Below are 22,079 nucleotides of genomic sequence, written 5' to 3' on the forward strand. Positions count from 1 at the left end.
CTTATTCCGCTCTAGAAAGATGTCTTGCTTGCGCTGGCGCCCGGGCCAGCGCTACCTTCCACTAGACCGGCACAGCCGGCTGACATGACGAGTAGATCTTATGTCATGAACTACGTGTCCTAGCATGGTGTTACAGTCCCAACTTCCCCGATTCCGACTACTACGCACCGGCCCCGCCGGAATGTGACTCCAACGAGGGTGTATACCCTGAGCTCGAGTTTCAGTTTAATGCTACAAACCATCCTCTTCATGGCCTTGCCAGGCTGATGTCACGAATGAAGGGTGCAACGTGAACATCTTTAATTGACAGTTCTCAGAACTAGAGAATTATCTGAGAAGGGATGGACACTTTCTCACCATAACACGAGCTCTTTATCTTTCATCATGCGACCTCATTGGTGACGGGATCACTTGGTTAGAATCTGAGATACAGTGTAGGAAGAGCCACATCGATGCTTGATGGAGTAGAGACAGGCTACCTGCTCCTTATGGAATATCTCAACCTAAGACTATGCATACTGTGAGCGGTTGGACTTGGTTCAAGGATGAAGGTAATTTGGAGCTCTTCGGCGACCAAAGTGCAATTGAAGCGGCGAATCAACTATATAGACAGCTATTTGATGTTTACAACACACACTCATTTAGGACAAAGGTGCACTCGCGATAAGCCCTCCGTCTCATTTTCTGTTCACATATCCAATCATTGCTTCAGCTTGAAGTATCGCGCGAAGAACATAGAGTTGGCAGCAAGAATAACAGGTACCACGCTGACCATCTCTCCCAAACCAGCATACCTTGGCGGAATTCGGAACTCAACCCAAGCACCGCTAGCCATTGTGATTGCCAAGATATTGTAGACAGCAGACCAAACGAAGTTAAAGTACATGCGTTGGAACGAGACTTTGCTGATATCAAGGAGAAACGGAATGCCTTCAAGACCATTCAGAAGAACCACGTCTGCTGCACCTTGAGTCACGTCGCTGCTGGTCAAACCACCTCCCATTTGAGCGCCGACGTTAGCTTGAGCTACAGCGATGGCATCATTCGTACCGTCACCACAAAAGAGAACTCGCTTGCCTTGATCCATCAGAGAAGCGACATAGTCTCTCTTCTCAGGTGGAGTACGCTCCCCAACAACGTTCTCGGCGGCAATACCAACAGATGCCGCGACAGCTTGTACAGCCTTGATCTGATCTCCCGAAACCAGATGAACGTTGATGTTGCGAGACTTGAGCTCAGAAATAACTCGTACTGCTTCAGGGCGGATCTGAGCTGAGAGGCCAAAGACAATAAGCGGAACGGAATCGCGAGTCACGACAAGTGTAGTAAGACCACCATGCTGAAGTCGTGACACATCGTCGAGTTTATCAGCTCCAGTCCATCGAGCATTTCCAGCTCTGAGAATCGAGTTTAGATACTCCGCTTCGACTCCAGCGCCTGGAACGACTTGAACATTAGCCACGCCAGGCATAGATTTGATGGACTGTCCTTCAAGATGCTTCTCAACCGCGGCCGAGACAGGATGTTTACCGCCAGAAACAAGAGCCTTGGCCAAAGCAAGGTTGTCTACCATGTCTCCATTCAGATTCACTTGCTCAGTCACAGCAAGCTCAGCCTCAGTGATAGTACCAGTCTTGTCAAAGACAACGTCGGTGGTCTTGCGCGCTCCCTCAGTAGTGTCAGCAGATTTTATGATGACACCGCCTCGAGCTGCAATACCGCCAGCGACCACAAGAACCATTGGGACTGCAAGGCCAAGAGCACAAGGACAGGCGACAGCAAGGGTAGCCACAGCATATGTGATGGCATTACCAACACTCTTTCCCGCGCTGTAGTCGAGAACCTCCATGCCGCAGGCGATCCAGATAACAAGAACTAGGACGGCGACAGTAGCCATAGCAGGAACAAACCACCCAGCGACCTTGTTGGCGAGGTCCTGGATCTCTGGTCTTGACTTGGCAGCCTCTTCGACAAGCTGGGCAATGTCGGTGACTGTGTTCTTGCCAGGAAGACGTGTCAACTGCACAGTGACAGTACCATCTCCATTCACAGTACCTGCAATCAAGTCACTGCCCTTCTGCTTGACAATAGGAAGTGTCTCTCCGGTAAGCATGGACTCGTCAACTTCAGTCTTGCCCGAGATGACGATACCATCTGTAGGTACTCGAGAGTGAGGCAGAACCTTGAACACATCTCCATACTGAAGAAGGCGGGCGTCAATCTCACGATCGCCTTCCTTCTCAGTGAGTACAGCAATGTTGTTCTGCTTAGATCGAAGAGACACAGCTGAAACAGCTTGGACTCTGGCGAAAGCAGCGATAAGGCGACCAACAAGGATGAGCGTGATTAGCATGGTGCCAGTCTCGAAGAATTGACCTTCATCGAGAGGGTTGTCCGCCATTTCGAAGCTAAAAGCAACGACGGAGTAGACGTAAGCAGCCGTGATGCTTATGACGACAAGCATGTCCATCTCGACAGTTCGACTGTACCAGAGAGCAGCGAGAGCTGGACGATAGAACTCGGGGATAGCGATGCATTGAACAAGTGTACCAAGGATCAGAGAGACGATTCCTTCCGTCTTTTTGTCGACTAGATTCTCACTCCATGAGACTACTGCGACGGGGATGGTGAGTGCTGCGGCGAGCAGAGTCTTTGTGAGTTGGTCCCAGAGGCGACGGCGACTGTTCTCGAGTTGAGGATCTCCACGGGGTTCGGCAAGGCCATTGCACTTGTCTTTGACCTGTTCCATCAGGTCTCGAGCACCAATGATTGTTGGTTCATACGATAGGCGGACCGTTTTCTTGTCAAGTGACTGCACATCCGTCACGCCTTGAGGTGGGTACTCGACAAGTCCCTTGCTCTGTGCAGTCGTAGCCAAGACATCGATAAAGTAATTTCCGCCGATGATCTTGCTAAGCATGAATCCACTTGCCCCAGACACAAAGCTGAGAACCTCTTCAGCATTAGTGATGGATGAATCAACGTCGAACTCTCCCTTGCCCATGACAAAGTTGACCTGTGCATTGGAAACACCAGTCATGCTACCAAAGATTCGGAGCAACTTATCTGCACAAGATGTACAGTCCATACCACTAACAAGAAACCCGACTGTCTCGAGGTTCGCAGCGTTTTCGACATCAACTTGCTTACTCCCGGCCCCAGAAGGCTTGAAGGCTGGAATAGCTGGGGCAGCCTTCTTCTTCCCATGCTTTCTCCGGTGCTTGTGCTTATTCGTGCTCGTTCGTGTGCCCATGCAGCATGTTTCGAGGGATGTCATTCCCTGCTCGATAGCGCTTCGGCAAATGCAGCGGATCTGTTCGAGGTAGCTGCTATACTGGTTGAATGCAGCTTCGAGATGGGTACCGCAGGCTGTGTCAGACTTGTGGAGGCCATGGTCGTGCTCATGGGGCTGATCCTCGGAGCCTGTTCCTGTTAGTCTTTTAGTGATGTTGTGCAGTGGATTAAAGTTACCTTCGTGGCCTGGATCGTCGTCACAAGCCTTCTTGCACTCAAGGGCCGCAATGGCATGGATGCATTTCTCTACAGTAGACACGAGTAAGAGAAAGGGTTCGAAGTCATTGCGGTGTTGTGTATAGAGGACTTACCACTGCAATGTTCCTCGCTACCGCAGCAGGTCGAGGCCCGGGACGTGATACTAGAGGCATCGGAGTGATCGTCGCAGCATCCTCCATGTTCGTGGCCATGGTCCTCGCCATTTTCGTGCGTATGGCCATGATTATGTTCATGTATCCCATCGTGCTCGACAGTAGAAGCTTCGCTTGTATGATCGGTATGCGCATGGCCCTGTTCTCCCAAGCTGGCATGAACATGCTCAGCCTTGGATCCGCAACAAGATGCACCCATGGTTTCGCAAAAGGTACGATTTTCGTAAGGGAGTAGTAGAATATAATACTAGGTGTGATGATATAAGATCCGAAACTGAAAAGAATTGCATTTTAAATAAATACTCGAAACATCGTGAGTTGCAATTCATAGTCAACCTGTTTGTTAGTGTTCCGCGGATGGCTCCACCACCGCTAAAAGTCTCCGCGCTCCGTTTCCGCGCCGCGTTCTCCGTTCTTTTTTCGCTAACCGTTTTGGACTCTGAAACAGGAGACGCGGGGACATTCCAATCAGTCATTTGTGCGACATATTGATAATAATCTCGTGACTGCATTTACGTCATTGAGTTATTGGCAGGAGAGGAAGAGTTATTAAGAGACAAGCATTGGGTATATTGTTAACAGCTTGTCGGATGCTCGTAAGTCATAATCGTAGATATGCAGCTCATCATGCTGAGATAATCCTTTGCGCCTCTGCTATCGCAGCCTTGACCTGATCAACCGTCCTAAAGCATGCACAAGCAGTCGTCATGTCAACTTCCTTCGGACACACCTCGGTTGGATGTTTCGTCGTCGGTAGTGACTCTGTATTTGAACAGCTCGTCCCCGTTTCGCAATTCTCGTGACCCTCAGTATGGAGTTGACTCTGTCTTGTCGCCAATCCTTCACCCAATTCCACAAGACAATCCAACTCCCCTTTAAGACTTGCTTGTAGAAATGCAATGTAACTCGGTCCCTCGAGAGAAAGCTCAACCATATCCCGAGCATCTGGCTGCTGTCCGACGACAAGGCGAATGGGTGTACCAGACACCGATGACTCGGCAGTCCGTTGCTTCTGTACGTAGAAAAAGTCGCCATATGAGGAGCCGATGCTAGATAGTAAGGACCCCAGCAAGTAGACATTCCGTGATGTGCGTGGGCTCTTGATAGACTGGAAGCAGACAGTGCACTCCAGAATAGTCCTTGCTGACGCGAGAGACTGCTTCAAAACTTTGAGGGTCTGGAAAGTCTCGAGGGAGCTTTCTATTTCTGAGAAGTGCTGATTCACCAACTCAATGCAAGAGCACTTTTGAGAAGAGGGTCCGGGAGTCGTCGTGCTCTCGGTGTTTTGAGACGTCGGTGTCACGTCCATCGGCTTTTCCGTGGCTCCGGGGTACATGTTGTTCTGGTCCTGTTGCATTGCTCCCCCATTAAACAAATCCGACGGCAACGGTTCCTGTCCTGGGGTATTATCCTGGTCTGTCGAAAAGTCCATATTGAAAGACGGCAACGGCGTACCCAGATCATCAAGGAACTGATCCATTATCCCAGCAAAATTCCCTGTATCCATAACCTCCGGCGACATTGAAGCTGCACCGGTACTCGCCACGCCATTCGACCTATATCCCAACGGCTGTCCCCTCCTCGGCCGCCCTACGGTCCTCATAGGGGAATATTCGCACGTCAAAGCAAAGTGAGAACATCGTTCGCATAAAGGAGTATGACGAGAACATCGAACTTTTCGCTTCCCTAAAACACGTCATCAGCTGATGATTACAAAGAAGAGGGGGAACGAGGGACAAACTGCATGGGTCGCAGGCGCGGTGCTGGCTCTTGTCACTTATACTTTGGATGTTCATGCCTACTAGGAGCAGATTATATAAGAGTAGCGTGTCGTGTTTTCTTTGCTGGTGTCTTTTTCGCGACAGGTGCGGCCATCAAGGTTCTCTGCCTCGGTATTTTGCCAAGGGGAAAAACATGGGAATGAGTACACTCCGCGGGGCGGGGGCGGAGAGTTTTGAGAGAGCTAATTGGTCGTTTAAGTTCCATTCACTTGCAGTTTCACAAGTTGTTTACCCTGAACTTTAAAATCCTGATGGAAATTATTAAATGGCACTATGCTAAATTGGTACAGGCTTGGTTCCACAGATCTCCAAGTTCTAGGGTAGTTTTATCAACTCATTTAACTCAGGCACTTCACTCACTTATTATACTATGTTAAATTTATTACTTTATGCACTAATACTAGGCCAATTCACGTCACTTTGTATTAGGTCATCTTAAGTCGACAATGAGACACCTAACACAACATTGCTGTATTATTTCCTCTGTTTTTCCATGAGTTTTAATATTTCCGTCTTTGTTCCCTTAATGTCTCTGCGGAGTAGAATTAGCGTTATGCTTCAAAGTGATATCACTTTTAAATTATTAAGTAATTGGCCTCGAGTACTCATTGTTCTATATAGACTTTATTGCAGGAAGTTATAGGCAGCGCAGCCTTTATATATCTTTATATTATATACAATGCTAAGCAGGCCTTTCAAGACTATTTTTTAATTATACAATACGGCCGACACAGCTAATCTCTACAGGACACTCTATTAATTTATTCTCTTATATCTACTTCATGTGTATACCTTATCTAGAGTCTAATTGTAAGTTATTTACTTACACTATCACGCCAAGCAGAGTTATACTTTTAGTAGCAACACCAATGGATACTCATCGAGGCTATCCTCGAGTGAGCGTGATAGAGTCTGATATTACTACTTGTAAAAAGCTATCTAGAAGGGATACATTTATGAAGGAACTGCAGCCCCTGTATCTTGTAACCCCTTTTTGGCTGGCAGAAGAGCTACAGACAAGCTCAGTCAAGAAGATGCAGTCGCCCTCCTTCCCAGTTTACCAAGGGCATGCACCGTCACCATTGGGAAGAAACTGGCGGCAGCAATTATACCAGCTGTCTCCATCAGTCTTGCTGTGCAGACACTAATTGCAACCCAGTCAGTGATACTCAATGCCGTATCGGCTCATGTACTTACGTATTTTCCAGAGAAGCGAACCTTCTTGGAGGTAGTGAGGAATTTGCTGGTTCCCCCGAATCGAGCGCAGCAGGTGTCGGTGGTATCGTCGTCAAGGGCGCCATCAGTGTTGATCTGGCAGCCACAAGCTCCGTGAGGATCGGCGGTGGCAAAGCTGACTGGAGTTAGAGGGTGAAAGAGAGGAGATGGTGTACACATACGAGATGATAGTGGCGAGGACGCCAATGACTGAAACGGCACGCATTTTTGGGACTGAGACTTGGTTGGAATGTAGTTGGATGGTGAAGAGTAATTGCTCAAAGTATGAGTTGGATGAGATTAGTCCGCTACGAGGACCCGAATCTTATATAGCCATCTCCCTCCACAGGAGTCTTCACGAGCTCGACGAGATCGATGTGCCGAGGAAGAAGAGCCATCGACCTGGTCGAGTCCCTCGCAAGTGCCGTGACCCGTATGAGTTTCGTGATGATACAAAGTTCAAAGTCTTGTCGGCTTCACCGCCTGTGTATCAGCGTCTAGACCTCACAAGTGTCAAGAACCCCAATAAACATGCTCGCGACGATATATTAAGGTTTACTCAGGAGTGGTTCGAGTTTTGGAACTTCTAGAAAGCGATCGACATTGTTCCAAACTCTACATATCGCCTCATTATTGCCAGCCTGTCAGGCAAATACGAACCGATATTGTCTGCCAACAAGACCATACTCATAGACATTCCTTTCAAAGATTAGAAGATGAAGCCAACCAGCCGGGTGAGTCAGATAAAAAAAATCGAGAACTCAAGCGGAGGAATACAGGCAACAGTGTCCCAGTTTTTGTCTAAAGCGCCTTGCCAGCCTCTCCTCATAATAAGGGATCGCAGTCGACGAATCACCGATGATCGACATGTTATTTTACTGTCCCATGTAAATTTCCAGTCCCAAGCTCGGTACAAGTGCCGAGGGACTAAACCACTGTAAGCTTACCTTGTTATATCGGATCATTGTGGGTATTGTGGGTATTCTCGAATACGTGTATCCACCCGAGAGTTCATTTGCAAGGTGATTCGTGAAGAAACGAATATTAAATTGCTTTGACATCGTATTGTGGAGATCCTTGTGCACGGGCAGTCGAACCGTCAAAGTCTCTTTCAAGACGGAGCGATGAACTTTCGAACTGCCTGAGCGGTGTCTTGTATGATGATCATTTGTGCTGAAAATTAGACCAGCGATTTAATGGGATGTCATTATAGAGTAGTGAGACAAGTGTTGTAGAATATGTTGATATCAAAATTCCTATGTAAGTCATTTACTCGGAAAGTCCTGCCAACACGACATCTTTAAAGAGTAAGTGACAAGTCAAGCACTCGCGATGGCTTGACAAGGTCTCAAGAACGCTGTGACCGCTCACGAGAGATCTCTTACACGCGAGGCCCAAAGTGTATCATGTCGGCAACACGGCATCAAGCGTGAGGAAAGGTATGGGCCAGACGTTTCAGAATCAAACGACTCGTGGTCTTGAGAGAAGAATCCCAGACTCGGCAGTTCGAATATCACTCTATAGAGTTCGAACGAAGGTGGAGATAGGTATGTGTTGATAGTGAGCTTTGACTTCAGTTCGAATTACAGGGCCATAAGAGAGAAACAGGCAGAAGTCTGCAAACTTCCCAACAGGAGTCCATAGTCACTGCATAAATAGACGGTTGTTCTCCTTTCGGCTACCTAGAATCGCCAATTCATATCCTTTCATCATCAGCACTATCTCTCGCACCAATTTCGTTCAAAATACCAGTCTTGAAAATGAAGTTCAACCTTGTCTTGATCTCCGTCGCCGCTCTTGCATCGTATGTCATTCATGTACATCAGTATGGCAAGCCCCTACTAACTAACAACCAGGCAGGCGTTCGCTAAAGGCCACGGTCTCTGCGCATGCCAGAAGAAGACCAACGGCGCTACCAACGACGATGCCACTCAGGCTTGCTGCAGCCGAGTCGGTGCTCAGCTCAGTGAGAATACATACCCGACACGAAAAAGACATCATCTAACATAAAGAAGCTTCTGATCGCCTTCCTGCTGAAGGTGGAATCAAATATGCCGGTTACTACGTAAGATTCCCATGGCCTCCTGACGAGAGCTGAGACTAACGGCGTGCTTGACTACAGTGCCAGGGCACTGATATCAGCGGCGATGCGTTCTATAAGTGCTGCCGCAACAACGGTGGCGGGGACTCGACCTGCCCTGAATAAGCGGCTTGATGCCACTACTGGACTGCTTCATCACATGGCTAGGTCATAGGCGCAAAGACAATTCTCTGGTCACCTAGCATGGCTGCAAAAGTTCAACTTGCTCCCCCCTTTAGATAGAATACTATACTTTACTGCAACTGTAAATGGCAAGACTAGCCGCACTTGCTTAGTCTGGATAAATAAACATGGTTGTTTTAACTGGTCTACGTTCCTGTTGATAGGGTAATGAGTCTAGTAAACAATCAAGACTCTAAATGTCATAGTAGTAAACCTCAGTCTCTTAACTAAAGCCATGGGATTTTAAAAGATGGTTTAACCTAAGTAATCAGTGTTACATTTAGGGATATGCGTCAAGGATGTGGATTCTTGAAACTCAATTAATGTATCTCGTTTACCGCTATCTACGGTATTAAAGTTTACGTTAAACTCAAAACTCAGCAGATCTTCCGAATTCTGGTATTCAGCACATACCCACCACCCCCTTTCTGTGCGTGTTCCATCTATCTGGTCATATTCTGCAGCCTCAAATACAACTGCCGGCCTCGGTAGAGCTAGCACTACCGTCAATACCGATCTTGAAGCTGCAGAACATGTGAAATATGTTAACATATAAAGTGAGCAGAGTTCCCGTGTAAGTCTTTCCTTCATTATTATCTTTCAACACTCCAGCATACTTTCATCATCATATCTTGCCTACCGTCCACCACCTCTCGCCATCATGAAAGTCGCAATTATTGCTTCGCTCTTCATTGGAGCCCTTCCCGTCTTTGCCAACCCAGCCGCCCTCGTTGACTCTACGTAAGTCTATCCAAACATCTCACTACTAGACGTTACATGCTAAATATATAGTAGCAATGTTGTGAAGCCGGAGCAGATCAGCCGTGACCTTGCTCTTACTGTCCTGGAGCAGAACAACACCTTCCTCAGATGGACCTACAATTACCATCCTGGCGTCGATCTGGCATCTGCTGCCGATGCCGCCGCCCTGGCTCCCAGGGCTAACATCCACTGGCCTGGAGTCAACGAAAGAGTTTCTATTGCCCTCGAGTACGCCAAGGTCACCATCATCAGACTTGCCTTCAACGAGATCAAGGTCATTGTCGATAACCTGACTCGACATGCCATCAATGTCATGCTTGAATGGGATTTGGGCGATGTGGATGATAGGGTTCCCGCTGGTGCTACTACCTCTATCACGCAGCGCATTCATCAGGGTACTTCTCAGAGTATTGATGTCAGCGCTTACCTTGCCGACTAAGAGGAGGCTGTTCCCTACACAGGTCTTTGGGCTTGTCATACTTGTCGTGGCGAATTAGACCCCTTGGATCTCTGGTTACGGCTCTGACTTGTATTGCCTGTAAGCTCGAGCACCATTTCGGAGGGGCTATTTCATTCAGACATTCCGCCCTCTGTCCATACCTTGTATCTTCAATTCTTTCATTCTTTTCGGTTAGTAGGCTTCATAGACAATAACTAGACTATGTCTCCATTACCTTTTCTACAAGAGGTGACTGGTTAAAGCTCCCAAACTCTAGTAGTTGCTTCTGAAGTGCCAGAATTCTGCACCTGTGCTCTTGTTCAGCTACATCCCTTGACGAGCCGCCGGCTCAGCCAGCCATGGGTAATACTCACATGCATGTCCGATGCGGTTTCATCCGCCCTATGGCACTTCCACTGTTGGCTGCTACCAAAACGCTTCGTATTCCATTTGAGACCTCAGCTCTCGGAGCGGATCCCCCAATAGTGACCGGGTTCGAAGTGCCCATGTACGATGGGGATCTTTCATCTCGCATCCGCATCTCACCACTTTTGATCTACGCAGTTGAAGGTTATCGGCTTGAGAACCAGGCGACACCTTTGGCCATGCCCCTGTTGCTTACTACGGCTATGCAAACCCAGGCCTTACCCATATGCCATGTTTCAGCTACGTGGGCCGGGGTCTGGTATTGGCGAGAAGCCAAGAATGCCTCTGTTTGCGTGTAAATGAGGCTGTGTGACAAGTTACACATGCTTGAGAAAGTGTCACTACGTAGAGACACAAACAGAAGAAGAATAGCACATAAAAATGATGCCTCCTTCAGCGCATTTAGCGGGGCTATACTCAATTCTTTAGTGTCTGATTGGTTACTTCGCTTCTTCTTGAGCGAGTGCGATAGTGGGCTGTGCCGTTAACCGTTTCTCGATACGTAGGCCAATGTCAATGACGTCAAGACCCTGATCATCAGGATCCCGCACCTAATCTGAGATTCTGTAATTTCCATGAGACGTCTTTCAATTCATCGTAATAAAGGTATTGCCCAAGCTGTTTTTGCTATAGAAAATGCATCAATCGAACGAACCAAATAATTCCTTGGCATCATCACCACCACCAGAAATACCACCTTTCTCTCCAAGATCAATGGCTGACGTCGGTACCGATTCTGGAAATCTTTTCCGTCTAAAAGACGTCCTCACATATTTCGCCGCTGTCAAAGGGGACCTCTCAAACGTCACTGCCCCTCCTTTCATCCTCGCTCCCAGATCAGCCATTGAGATTCCGGCTGCTTGGGCATGTCATCATGATCTCTTTCTCCAACCTGCAGATGAACCTGATGCTGGGGTGAGGGCTCTTTTACTTGCAAAGAATTACATCTGCAGTCTTAAGCAGCTTGTCAATGCAGATTCCCCCGATGCCGCCAAGAAGCCATTGAACCCGTTCCTTGGTGAATTATTCCTCGGCTCGTTTTCTGACAAGTCTGGCTCGAAATCTGAACTCGTTATTGAGCAAGTATCACATCACCCGCCTGTCACAGCATGCTCTGTATATAATAAAGAGCGTGGTATGTCATCGATTGGCTTCGCGGGTCAGGAAACATCCTTCAGCCTTGTCAATGGCGTCACTGTGCGTCCAACAGGATGTGCAATTATCGAAGATCATAAGCATAATGAGCAAAGTCTCATGACGATGCCAACAATATTGGTCAAGGGCGTGACGACCGGGAATCCATATCCAGAGATGGAGGGTCCAGCCTACATTGCCAGCTCGAGCGGTTACCTGACGAAAATCGGATTCCACGGCAAAGGAAGGCTTGGGTATGGTCAGAAGAACCAGGTCGTCGCTGAAGTATTTGCTCCGAATGACAAGAATCACCCATTATATCGCATCACAGGACAATGGACCGGCGAGTTGAAGGTTGAAGACTCATCAAAGACGACCCTCGAGGAATTCCACGTCGACAAGATCCCAATCTCACCTCTCAAGGTTGCGCCCGTGGAAGAGCAGACACCATGGGAGTCACGTCGGGCTTGGTTCAAAGTTACTCAAGCTATCAAACAACACAACATAGAAAAGGTGTATGCTCACAAGAGCACATTGGAAGAGTCGCAAAGAAGGCGACGAGTTGAAGAGGAGAAGACGGGTAAGCAATGGAACCGCCTGTTCTTTACTCAAATCCCCAAGGGTGACGAGATGCTCGAGTCGTTGGTTTCGAAGGTCCCTGAGAAATTGGGTATACTCGATCTTACAAAGACGGGTGGTGCTTGGAGATTTATTGGGGCTGATAGAGCGGAGGAGGTGAAACAGCATTTGAGCCGCGACAATTTGCCATAGCGTCCCGAGGTACACATGGAGTATTAATAATAGATTAAATTCGGTGGATACATCTGTCTACTGTTCCTTGGCTCTCACCTGCATGAATAGTCAAGGTTCTTCAAGTATCTAACTACCCAACCGGACTGGCATTTACCATTAGAATTCTTAGATCTTGTCAACGTGCTCTCCAGTCTCATGCTGAGCAGCAAGCTTCTCGTCAATTGCCTCAGCCCTGCGAGCAAGATCAGCCTGCAAGTTTGCAGTATACTCGCTCTTGTCAACGAAGGGAATGAACCAAGGAGCATTGGTGAAGAGATAGTTCATCTCCTCCAGAGGAAGCTGCTTGGTCTCGGGAACGAAAGCCCAGACGCAGAGAGCGTTTGTGAAGTTGCAAATGACAAAGACGAGGTAGTACTTCCAGCCAACGGCACCCATGGCAATACCAGTGACCTGACCAATCATGGTGTTGAATGCGAAAGAAGTCATGGTCGCGAGGGAGACGCCCTTGGCTCGGGTGCGGGTATCGAAGATCTCAGCGGGGATGATCCATGAGAGAGGTCCGCAAGTGGCTGAGAAAGAGAAGTTGTATGCCCAAGTAACAATGATGAAACCCCAGCCCTGAGCAGCGCTACCGGAACCAGGAGGATAGACAACAAGCATGATGGTGGCGATGATAAAAGTAAGCATGTTGAACAGGTTACCCCAGATAAGAGTCCATCGGCGACCGAATCGATCAATGAAAGCAATACAGAGAGCCTGGGCGATCAGAGCAATAATGGAGTTGATAGCCTGATACTTGAGAGCATCTCCAGGCCCAATTCCAGCCTGACCATAGATGGTAACAGAGTAGTACTGAATGGCAGAAACACCCGTCATCTGAATCGACGCCTGAAGACCGCAAGCGATCAAAAGACGACGGAAACAAGAAACATCCCTGAAAAGCTCAAGGTACGACTTGGCACCGTTGGTATGCTCATCGGCAATGCTTTCCTGAATCTGCTCGATCTCCGCACGAACCCAAGGATCATCTTCATTGCCATTGGAGTGGAGGCGAGCAAGGGTCTTGAGTGCGTCGTCCTGCTTACCCTGGTCCATAAGCCAGCGGGGGGACTCGGGGAAGACGAAGATCAGAGCACCAAGGATAACTGCGGGGATGATCTGGATACCGAGGGGGATTCGCCACTGTCGGTTGTCGCTGAAGTTTGTGAATGTGCCCCAGCCAGTCCACGAAGCGATAAGAGCTCCGATTCCCAACATGAATTGCTGGAGGGCTGTGACTCTGCCTCGGATGGATGGGTGTGCAATCTCGGCTTGGTAGAGAGGAATGATCATGGTCAAGAAACCGACACCAAGACCAGCGAGGAAGCGACCAGCCATGAGATACGAGATCTTGGGGGCTCCAGTCTGGAGAGCACCTCCGAGAGTGAAGATTATAGAACCAATGGTGATGGTCCATCGTCGACCGGTGTATTCGGTTGTAGGCCCAGCGAACATGGCACCGAAGAAGGCGCCGGCGGTGAAGAGAGCAACTACAGCACCACTGCAAAAGTCAGAATCTCAACAGTCACAATGCGATGGTTTGCGACTTACGTATCGGCAGCTGTGTCGCTAGTGTTGAACTCCCGGTGATAAGATGGAGATGCAATGACCTGGGCAATGACACCCAAATCATAGCCAAAAAGCAGCGATCCAAAGGACGCAAACACTCCAACGAGGAACTGGTAAACCTTGGGCTTCATGATGAACTGCTTCAATTGGATATGCAGACGGTGATGGATAAGAAGTGATCGACAGGAGAGGGATTTCAAGGGCTTTTAATACTTTCCATCAACGACCCAGAAGCTTGGAGCTTCAGAGTAGCATTGCTCTTCTCGCGCTCCAATGGTTGACATTTCCAGAGTCATGTCCCCAGCATCCATCAACTTAGCGCAAAAAGTCCCCCATGGGGAATGGGCCAGCCAAACTGTAACCTCGCGAAAAAACACGAAACAATGCCGAAGACACGCTAAGAGAGCAGCCCATTAACAGCGCGTGACATCGCCATAGAAGCGCTTCTTCATGATTGGAGCGCAAAACAGCGACATGAACGGATCGTTGAGCTAGGTTGCTGGAATGCCAAGCTAATGCGGAGAAAGGCAAACCCGCGTATTGTTAGCATGGGTTAAGGTCGGGTTGTTTGCCGGATTTGCTTTTTGGGCTGGTGCGGGGTTTCAGCTGACATGTCTGGGAGGACGCTATGCTGTTTTTATCGTGTTGTCCGGGGGGGTTGTTGATGCGGAATCGTACCGGCATGAGAGCATGGGATAATGGCTGGAAGCGACAAGGCTGGTGTTGGGTTGATGCATCCGAGGCTTAGGCTTGTGGATGACTTTGCATGACGAGGAGATCGGACGAAATTTCATGATAAGAAGTTGTCGATGGAGAGGGTTTAAATGGTCGTGGGATAACAGGTTGTTTGGCTTGTATGCCAAGACGGTATTGAGTGAGTCTGGTGTATGGTTATTTGTGAATATTCGTATCGGTAGTGACTGAGAATAAAATTTATCTATGCTTAAAGAATGGGCCCAATGAGGAGCGCAGATCAGACCCAGACGATAATGCTTGTTCTTCACGTCGCGTGGTTTTTGTGGGTTCAGCGAATTGTAGCTTGCGAAGATAGATTGCACGTTGCCGATCTCGATTGTTGACAGTTTCAGATAATTTACATACCATTTTCATTGCTGGAATAATTGACAACCCATAATCCTAAGTAAAGAATGATCTGTCGCATGGAATCGCGTCACATCCAGCCAACAGAATCCTCAGAGTTATCATACAGGGTAGGCAATCCTCCGTAACGCACTCGGCCGATTCGGGCATATCGCAGCAAGACACGTTATTCCCGTCCAGTATGCGCCACCTGCTCGCATCCAGTCTGGAAAGGCTCGATTGGCCAGAGAATGGGCCACCCACATAGCTTATCGATAGACCTCACAAGGTAAGGGGATCATGTTTTAACTGAGCATGCAAATTCTTGCCGATTAAAAGTGACATTCCAACTGTTATATAACTATTAAAAAAAAATAAGTATGTCTGTTGCGGTCCATTAGGTTACTTTAATAGTGACAAGAGATCTATTCACTTTTTACGGAGTACAAGAATACTAATCTTGGAATCAGATCGGACTGACTCCACATTATTCTCTGATAAGCGCGCGCCTAAAAAGAGTAACTCTTTCTACCAATCAAGACCGCGATAAATGTATCAGACCATGCCATGTCATTACAAAATCATCGGCCATAAAGAGGCCCTCCAATTCAGAAATGAAGTTTGAGTACCATGTCCTCATTACAATGAGTCTCTGCACACCCTGCCAACAAGCCTTACCTCCCTTCCCATCCCCAGGTGGTAGTGGAGATACCAACAAAGGTTACCTGTCTAAGCCTATCGTCTTCATTAACCCGCGTCTCCCCAAAAGTCACCTTCTTCTGCACACATCATGGGAGTCTTTCATGACATCTCTGGAGGCCGATTGCCCTGTCTGCTGGACAATCTGGCGGAACATCCGATCCTCACCCATCGTTTCACCGGATCATGAAAATATTGAAGATTTCCGAGCGGATATCCTACGGGCAACCTACAATCCCAAGGATTCCGCATATCTCATCACTGTCTCGATAGAGGGCCGGGAACTAAAACAGCCGTCGTTGCTACTCAATATCTGGAAGACAAACAAAGAGTTCTTTGAACGTAAGTTAACGATTCAGGCTTCGTAATTCATCCGTTCAAGCTTATCAAGTCCATAACAGAGGTCGAAGACGAAACTCCCATGCCCATTGAGCATACTCCTCAATCAGCCGCTCAAGCCGCAAACCGTTGGATCAGCATCTGCGACTCGGAGCACTCGTCATGCCTCGATCGTGCCACATCGCCACCAGAAGCAAAAATGCCAACTCGATTGCTAGATCTTGGCGGCAGTGACTCGACAACGTGGTGTCTCATTGAGACTCAACAAGAAAAAGTTCCATATGTTGCGCTTTCGCATCGCTGGACTGCTGATACGCCAACACTTCTGACGAAAGACTATGCAGAGTACTTCAATCCCCAATCAGATGCCCTCTTGCCCCAAAGCTATAGAGATATCGTTGAGATCTGTCGCGCTCTACCTATACGCTATCTTTGGATTGACTCTCTTTGCATCATACAAGATGATAACGGCGCTGATTTCCGCCACGAAGCACCTTTGATGATGGATGTGTATCGCTATGCATTTATCACTATTATGATATGCTGGGAATTTGGAGAAACTACCGCTTTTCGGAAGCGTAGGCCTCGTGGAATAGCTCGACCTCCACCGAAGTCCTATCATGACGACAGCACCAGGAGTACCAATAGTCTCGTCAATGCAGCAGAAGATTTTGCTTTTATTGTACAGAACAAGACCAACGACTACCGTACCGACGTAGACAAGTCACCTATCAACAAGAGAGCCTGGGTTTTACAAGAGAGGCATCTCTCACGGCGAATCCTCTGCCTTGGTAGTGATCAGCTATATTGGGAGTGCCAAGGCGATTCTATTGGAAGTTGCATGTCAAGAGAAGCCTGCCCAGAAAACTTCTCAAGCTTTGGCAATCGCCTGCCACTTCAGCCACTCACAGATAATGATGAAGGTCTCTCCTGGAGTCTAATAGCCGAGCAGTACAGCCAACAAGACTTGACGTACGAACAAGATAGGGTCGTTGCCATATCAGGGCTTGCAAAAGTCATCTCGACCCTGAGTGGTGATACTTATTTTATCGGTATCTGGCTTGAGAGCTGGATGACTGGTCTCCTATGGGAGCCTGATCAAGCAAAAGATCGACCACACAGGCCCAAGCCATCCCATACAGATTCACCTCCTATTGTTCTACCTTCGTGGTCTTGGCTGAGCTTCCTGGGATCAGTGTATCTTAGTTCAGAAGGACCAAGGATCTCAAGGACAGATCCGAACTCCTTTGAATCTGAAGTCTTCAGACCACTTGCTATTCTCAGTCGAACCACCCTTCTACCAGTCGACGCCGACCCGTCCTTTTCCTTCGATCGTGTCATGCTGCATATAAGGTGTCTACTTATCCCAGTGGAGTTTGGTGGCGTCGCAAATGAGGAGAATCTACCATCCTTTTTCAAGCTAAATCACGAAATTGAGTTGCAATCAATGGGTATAGACCGCTTGCACCTTGTTTCATGCCAGGACGATAGAAGGGAGTACGGAGTAATGAAAGTTAGGTTCAGCAAGCCGATAAAGACATCCTCGCGTTACTTCCTTGTCCCACTGTATCTGCGCAAGGAGAATGCAGCTGAACCCCAAAAACTTAGTCCTGACGACACTGAGGGCTTTGGACTTGTTCTTGAAGAAAGCTACCACGATGGAGAGCGCGAGTTTATTAGGGTTGGGATGTGGCAGGAAGACTATGGTTGTTCTTCCCAGCTTGGACCTATGATCAGCAACACTATTGCCAAGGGATGCTTAGCAGAGGCAGAATCTAAACGCATTGGAGGTATTACGGAAATGGAACAGGTTTTTGACAATAAATTACGAGAATACGCATTGCGTCATGCATCCTCGGGGGTAAACTTTCCCTGGAAAGAGCAAGAGGAGCATGTCCAGTGCTCATTGCTGCCACATTTTACCCACGCCGACTGGGCTACTATTTCCTTAGTATGACCTTTATACCTCTATAAACAGGACATATAATTAAAACTTGATATTTTTCGTTGTGGGTTCCACTTCTACATCAATTAACGTATTTCTTTGAGTCATGATCAATTGTAATATCAACACATCAACTGAGAACAAATAGTCTCCGGAGCAATCAAGCGTCTTAGGTCAAACCATATACCAGCCACGGCATAATTTTGACTGCTTAGGGGAGCTGATGGTCGTCACTGATGTCATAAAAGTCACCTCTGATAGTGCAAGATCTGCATTCATGCCTCAGCTGGGCTGAGACATTCATGGGATACGCAGTGAGGCCACTGAGCTAACTAGAGATGGACTGCAGCAAGGCTACACTATTGGCTCAGCAACGCCTTGCGATAAGACATATTGCATCAAGTTAAAAGACATCGTGCCGTGTCATGTCTGATGACGTGAGCGGTAAGTTCTGCTGGAATGCCTCGACGCCAGGAAGGAGAGCAAGAAGTTTCTGTTGCTCGTGCTTAGGGTATATAAGACAGAAGACCGGACTTCTCCTGCTAAAGATTTTTACGTTTTCTGTCGTTGAAGCCTTTCCTTTCACGTCAACAAAAGATAAACACCGATCATACGTCATTGTCTCCCAGAATCAGTATGTCTGCTAAGGTCTACGTCGGGCAAGCCCTCTCAAGCAGCACAACAAGACTTGAACCTAACATTAACCGATCTTGCTATTAGAAACTTGTCATGGAACACCACAGATGATAGTCTGCGAACTCGTTTCAGCGACTATGGCAACATCCTGGATTCGGCAAGTGCTCAAGCATCTACTACATCACCATGCGATATATTAACCTCTCGGCACAGATAGTTATGCGAGATCGAGACACCGGTCGCTCACGGGGCTTTGGATTTGTGACATTTAGCAGTTCGACGAAAGCCAGCAATGCAATTGGTGCTATGAACGAACAAAAGTATGTGCCATGTGCGGTGCCCTCGCTAAGGTACAATCTAACGATGAATTAATCTTAGTATTGATGGAAACCAAGTCAAGGTCAACATGGCTAGTGCCCGTCCTACTGGCAACAGTGGTGGTGGCTATGGAGGAGGTCAAGGGTGGTCAAGGTGGCTACGGCAAGGGATATGGACAGGGAGGATACAGCGGTGGTTATTCAAATGGAGGATATGGTGGAGGTGGAAGCATCTAAAGCCATCATTATGTGATATAGATCAATTGGTAAATCTACTGATGTTACTACCGTCCTTGGAGAAGTCCCTGTAACGCTTCCTCAGTATCATAAGCCTTTAGCAACTCAGCTTTCAGCTTTTCAATCTCATTCTTCTGGTCCTTTCTCACGCCGTCCAACATATCCTTAGCGGGACCAATGAGGTGAGCGTCGCTAAGCTCCATGACTACTGCCATGAGCACTAAGCTGTCTCCCATTTTCTCCAGTTTGCCATCGGCGTCCAACCCGTTCATGATCTTCAGAAGTCTCTCAAAGTCCGCATCGCCAGGCTCAAGGATAACTCGCAAGACAGCGCCTCCGTCACCGCTGACGAGATACTTGTGAAAGAGGGTTGGCACGACAGTCTGAGGCTTTCCGACTTCTAGTGGCTGGGCAGAAGCTTCCAGAGCTTCCAGGTCGGGCTCAGTGCTCTTGTATACAGAGATTGATCCTTCGATGAGATCAAATGTCTCGGAGAAATGTGTATGGAAATGAGGAGGGACAGTGGTTCCGGGAGTCATGGTTTCGATAAAGATGGTGCGCTTACCGTCATTGAGGGTTGTCGACTCCTCAAGCCGAAAGCGGCGTTGATCCCAACGACGTTCTGATGACATATTGATATGATGAAAACTAGTGACGAAGAATAAAGAGATGATTCAGTTTAAGAGATTTAATGAAAACAATCCACTCATTCCAGGTTCCAATTTCCATGTTTAAGTACCTAACTTCACTGCAAAATGCTGACTGCTTATTCAGCGGCTCATCAGCTACTGACCCCGCCGCGTTACGGCTTTGGGATTAGTGATTATGAAGGATTCAGATCTGCGCCATGGGATATCTTATCTAGGCGCAATCACCAATTAGATAGCCTAACTGGTATTTCTCTTAAATGCTTGATTTGCTGGTAGTCTATGCGACTGCTGTTGCTATTGTGGGTACACTTAGAACACTCATTTGCTGTTGTCTTGTTCAATTGTGTGTGAAACTGATGAACTACCTAGACACCTATTTTTGAAGCTGAATGTCGCCAAAATGGGATATCTCCGGATATAAGCTAAAACCTGTTTAGATGACTGATAGGTGCAAGGACCTAAAATAGTATGCAGTAAGTAGAAACCTCCTTCAGCCTTGGTTGATTTCCAAGAGGTAGGCTTGCTTCTTTTCTTGGCGTTTGGGCTTTAGCAAAAGTCTCAGAAGAGAGTGGAGCAATCGTGCGTTTCAATATAAACCAAACATGACCTATCTTAAAGGCATAAGCACACCCGCATCTTTACTTGATCTGGAAATATTCGCGAAAAGTTATCGGACTCGCGGAGGAGAACTGACCTGGATCAGCCAGTCGCATCTGTGTTCCTACACAGTGATCAATGTTAGTCCTCCAATTACCAATCCCCGCAACGTATATGCGAGACTGGCTGAGCCGAGGATCTCGGCACTGCACTATGCTTTGATGTTTCTGCTTTTGCCTCTTTTCTTCTTTGTGTCGGAGTTGAGGTTGCTAACTCGTGTAGATGAAACGAGGATGCTGGGCAAAGGTGAGTGTCCTGGATGCAAGAAGCGTGAAGCCACGAGGATATAAGACACTGCATGGTCCTCTGCTTCATTACTGAAAGGTCTCAGCATTGACAGGTCCAACATCAGTCTAATTTTGTTCCTGAAAAGCATTGTATGGCTTCCTCATCCACTATGAAGTTCTCTGCCTTGATCGCCGTCACCAATGCGGTCGCGCCCAGCCTCGCCATTCCCCAGTTTCTGTCCACCCTCGAGTTTGTTCCTCAGGAGTGGATTGCCCCAGCTCCAGATGCCTGTGAGTTCCACGATGGACACCAGCCCTAGTATCTATGCCCTCTTATTACCTCATACTGAATGATTGATGAAGCTCGCGGTCCCTGCCCCGGACTCAACACTTTGGCCAACCATGGGTACATCCCTCGCGACGGCAAGAACATCACACTCGAGATCCTCAAGGACGGTATGCTTACCAGTTACAACATCGAGCACCTGGACGCTGTTATTCTTTTCACACAGGCTATCAAGACCAGCCCCAAGTATCCAAACACCCGCAGCTTCGATCTGGCTGACCTTGGTCGCCACAATATCCTCGAGCATGACATTTCTTTAAGGTATACCACCCTATTATCCTCTTGCAATAAGTACTGACCCTCGCCATGCAGTCGCTCCGACGCCTTCTTTGCCGATCCGAACCCGTTCAATGAGACCGTCTGGGCCGAGTCCTTTACCTACTTTCCTGACGATTTCATGACAGTCAAACAAGTCGCCAAAGCGAGAATGGGCCGCTTAGCAACCTCCAAGAAGACCAAACCTGAGCACTCGCTGTCCAAGCTAGCTGACGGCTTCAGCTGGGGCGAGATGGCATCCTTCTTTGAGATCATGGCTGATGGCACTACCGGCACGGTGGAGAAGAAGCTTATCGAGTACTGGTTAAGTATGTTTGCTTTTCTCTTTCAATACGCTGAGGCTAACAAGGTATTTCTGCTGCAGAGAACGAGCGTATGCCGACGGAGATTGGATGGCAGCGACGCACTACGACCATGCGAGGAAGTGAGCGTATCGAGTTCACAAGGAAACTCATGCAGGCTGCTGGCATTGCCCGTCGCGACATGAAGACTGATGCTTACGGCCGTGAGATGGTTGCGTAGCATGGTAGTGGCACGTGAGCGCAGGACGTTCGCGTTGGTTGAAGGAGGGCTGGCTTACCCTTGCTCAATTGGCAGAATAGGATAGCGACAGTGAGTGCGGGT

The 22,079-nt window shown here is 48.0% G+C and overlaps 11 protein-coding genes across 11 annotated transcripts; 7 read left to right on the plus strand and 4 right to left on the minus strand.

Annotated features, from left to right (window-relative positions):
* Positions 1–700: 700 nt before the first annotated feature.
* BKA55DRAFT_687163 (heavy metal translocating P-type ATPase) lies at positions 701–3,864 on the minus strand (the record flags this gene model as incomplete). The annotated part of the gene is made up of 3 exons (XM_046199024.1): positions 701–3,423; positions 3,472–3,540; positions 3,606–3,864. 3 exons carry the CDS (start codon positions 3,862–3,864, stop codon positions 701–703), a joined length of 3,051 nt encoding a protein of 1,016 aa, XP_046051577.1.
* Positions 3,865–4,002: 138 nt separating this feature from the next.
* Positions 4,003–5,581, minus strand: BKA55DRAFT_561721 (uncharacterized protein). The gene has a single exon (XM_046192183.1). It carries the CDS (start codon positions 5,266–5,268, stop codon positions 4,291–4,293), a length of 978 nt encoding a protein of 325 aa, XP_046051578.1. The 5' UTR covers positions 5,269–5,581; the 3' UTR covers positions 4,003–4,290.
* A 2,840-nt stretch (positions 5,582–8,421) lies between these two features.
* BKA55DRAFT_687166 (uncharacterized protein) lies at positions 8,422–8,867 on the plus strand (the record flags this gene model as incomplete). Its single annotated transcript, XM_046199025.1, has 4 exons — positions 8,422–8,465; positions 8,518–8,627; positions 8,677–8,726; positions 8,784–8,867. The coding sequence occupies 4 exons, from the start codon at positions 8,422–8,424 to the stop codon at positions 8,865–8,867; spliced, it is 288 nt and encodes a 95-aa protein (XP_046051579.1).
* A 718-nt stretch (positions 8,868–9,585) lies between these two features.
* On the plus strand, positions 9,586–10,125 carry BKA55DRAFT_687167 (uncharacterized protein; the record flags this gene model as incomplete). The annotated part of the gene is made up of 2 exons (XM_046199026.1): positions 9,586–9,665; positions 9,720–10,125. 2 exons carry the CDS (start codon positions 9,586–9,588, stop codon positions 10,123–10,125), a joined length of 486 nt encoding a protein of 161 aa, XP_046051580.1.
* Positions 10,126–10,484: 359 nt separating this feature from the next.
* On the plus strand, positions 10,485–10,850 carry BKA55DRAFT_687168 (uncharacterized protein; the record flags this gene model as incomplete). Its single annotated transcript, XM_046199027.1, has 1 exon — positions 10,485–10,850. The coding sequence occupies one exon, from the start codon at positions 10,485–10,487 to the stop codon at positions 10,848–10,850; it is 366 nt and encodes a 121-aa protein (XP_046051581.1).
* Positions 10,851–11,090: 240 nt separating this feature from the next.
* Positions 11,091–12,496, plus strand: BKA55DRAFT_561723 (uncharacterized protein). The gene has a single exon (XM_046192184.1). It carries the CDS (start codon positions 11,188–11,190, stop codon positions 12,454–12,456), a length of 1,269 nt encoding a protein of 422 aa, XP_046051582.1. The 5' UTR covers positions 11,091–11,187; the 3' UTR covers positions 12,457–12,496.
* A 1-nt stretch (position 12,497) lies between these two features.
* On the minus strand, positions 12,498–14,673 carry BKA55DRAFT_609586 (general substrate transporter). The gene is made up of 2 exons (XM_046196635.1): positions 14,029–14,673; positions 12,498–13,978 (listed from the first exon to the last, which is right to left on the minus strand). Exons 1-2 carry the CDS (start codon positions 14,175–14,177, stop codon positions 12,604–12,606), a joined length of 1,524 nt encoding a protein of 507 aa, XP_046051583.1. The 5' UTR covers positions 14,178–14,673; the 3' UTR covers positions 12,498–12,603.
* A 1,097-nt stretch (positions 14,674–15,770) lies between these two features.
* Positions 15,771–18,121, plus strand: BKA55DRAFT_506167 (heterokaryon incompatibility protein-domain-containing protein; the record flags this gene model as incomplete). Its single annotated transcript, XM_046187242.1, has 2 exons — positions 15,771–16,167; positions 16,227–18,121. The coding sequence occupies 2 exons, from the start codon at positions 15,771–15,773 to the stop codon at positions 18,119–18,121; spliced, it is 2,292 nt and encodes a 763-aa protein (XP_046051584.1).
* Positions 18,122–18,824: 703 nt separating this feature from the next.
* On the plus strand, positions 18,825–19,299 carry BKA55DRAFT_507188 (uncharacterized protein; the record flags this gene model as incomplete). The annotated part of the gene is given in 4 exon segments (XM_046187328.1): positions 18,825–18,906; positions 18,963–19,065; positions 19,124–19,200; positions 19,217–19,299. Coding segments are annotated over 4 exon segments (345 nt in total), but the record flags the coding sequence as incomplete, so codon positions are not given.
* Positions 19,296–20,039, minus strand: BKA55DRAFT_561728 (uncharacterized protein). Its single transcript, XM_046192185.1, has one exon. The coding sequence runs from the start codon at positions 19,929–19,931 to the stop codon at positions 19,347–19,349; it is 585 nt and encodes a 194-aa protein (XP_046051586.1). The 5' UTR covers positions 19,932–20,039; the 3' UTR covers positions 19,296–19,346.
* A 964-nt stretch (positions 20,040–21,003) lies between these two features.
* On the plus strand, positions 21,004–21,977 carry BKA55DRAFT_591716 (Chloroperoxidase; the record flags this gene model as incomplete). The annotated part of the gene is made up of 4 exons (XM_046195289.1): positions 21,004–21,124; positions 21,197–21,440; positions 21,492–21,763; positions 21,820–21,977. The coding sequence occupies 4 exons, from the start codon at positions 21,004–21,006 to the stop codon at positions 21,975–21,977; spliced, it is 795 nt and encodes a 264-aa protein (XP_046051587.1).
* Between the last annotated feature and the right edge of the window lie 102 nt (positions 21,978–22,079).

The sequence above is a fragment of the Fusarium redolens genome, assembly GCF_020744475.1.
Source record: "Fusarium redolens strain MPI-CAGE-AT-0023 chromosome Unknown BKA55scaffold_5, whole genome shotgun sequence".
NCBI lineage: Eukaryota > Fungi > Ascomycota > Sordariomycetes > Hypocreales > Nectriaceae > Fusarium > Fusarium redolens.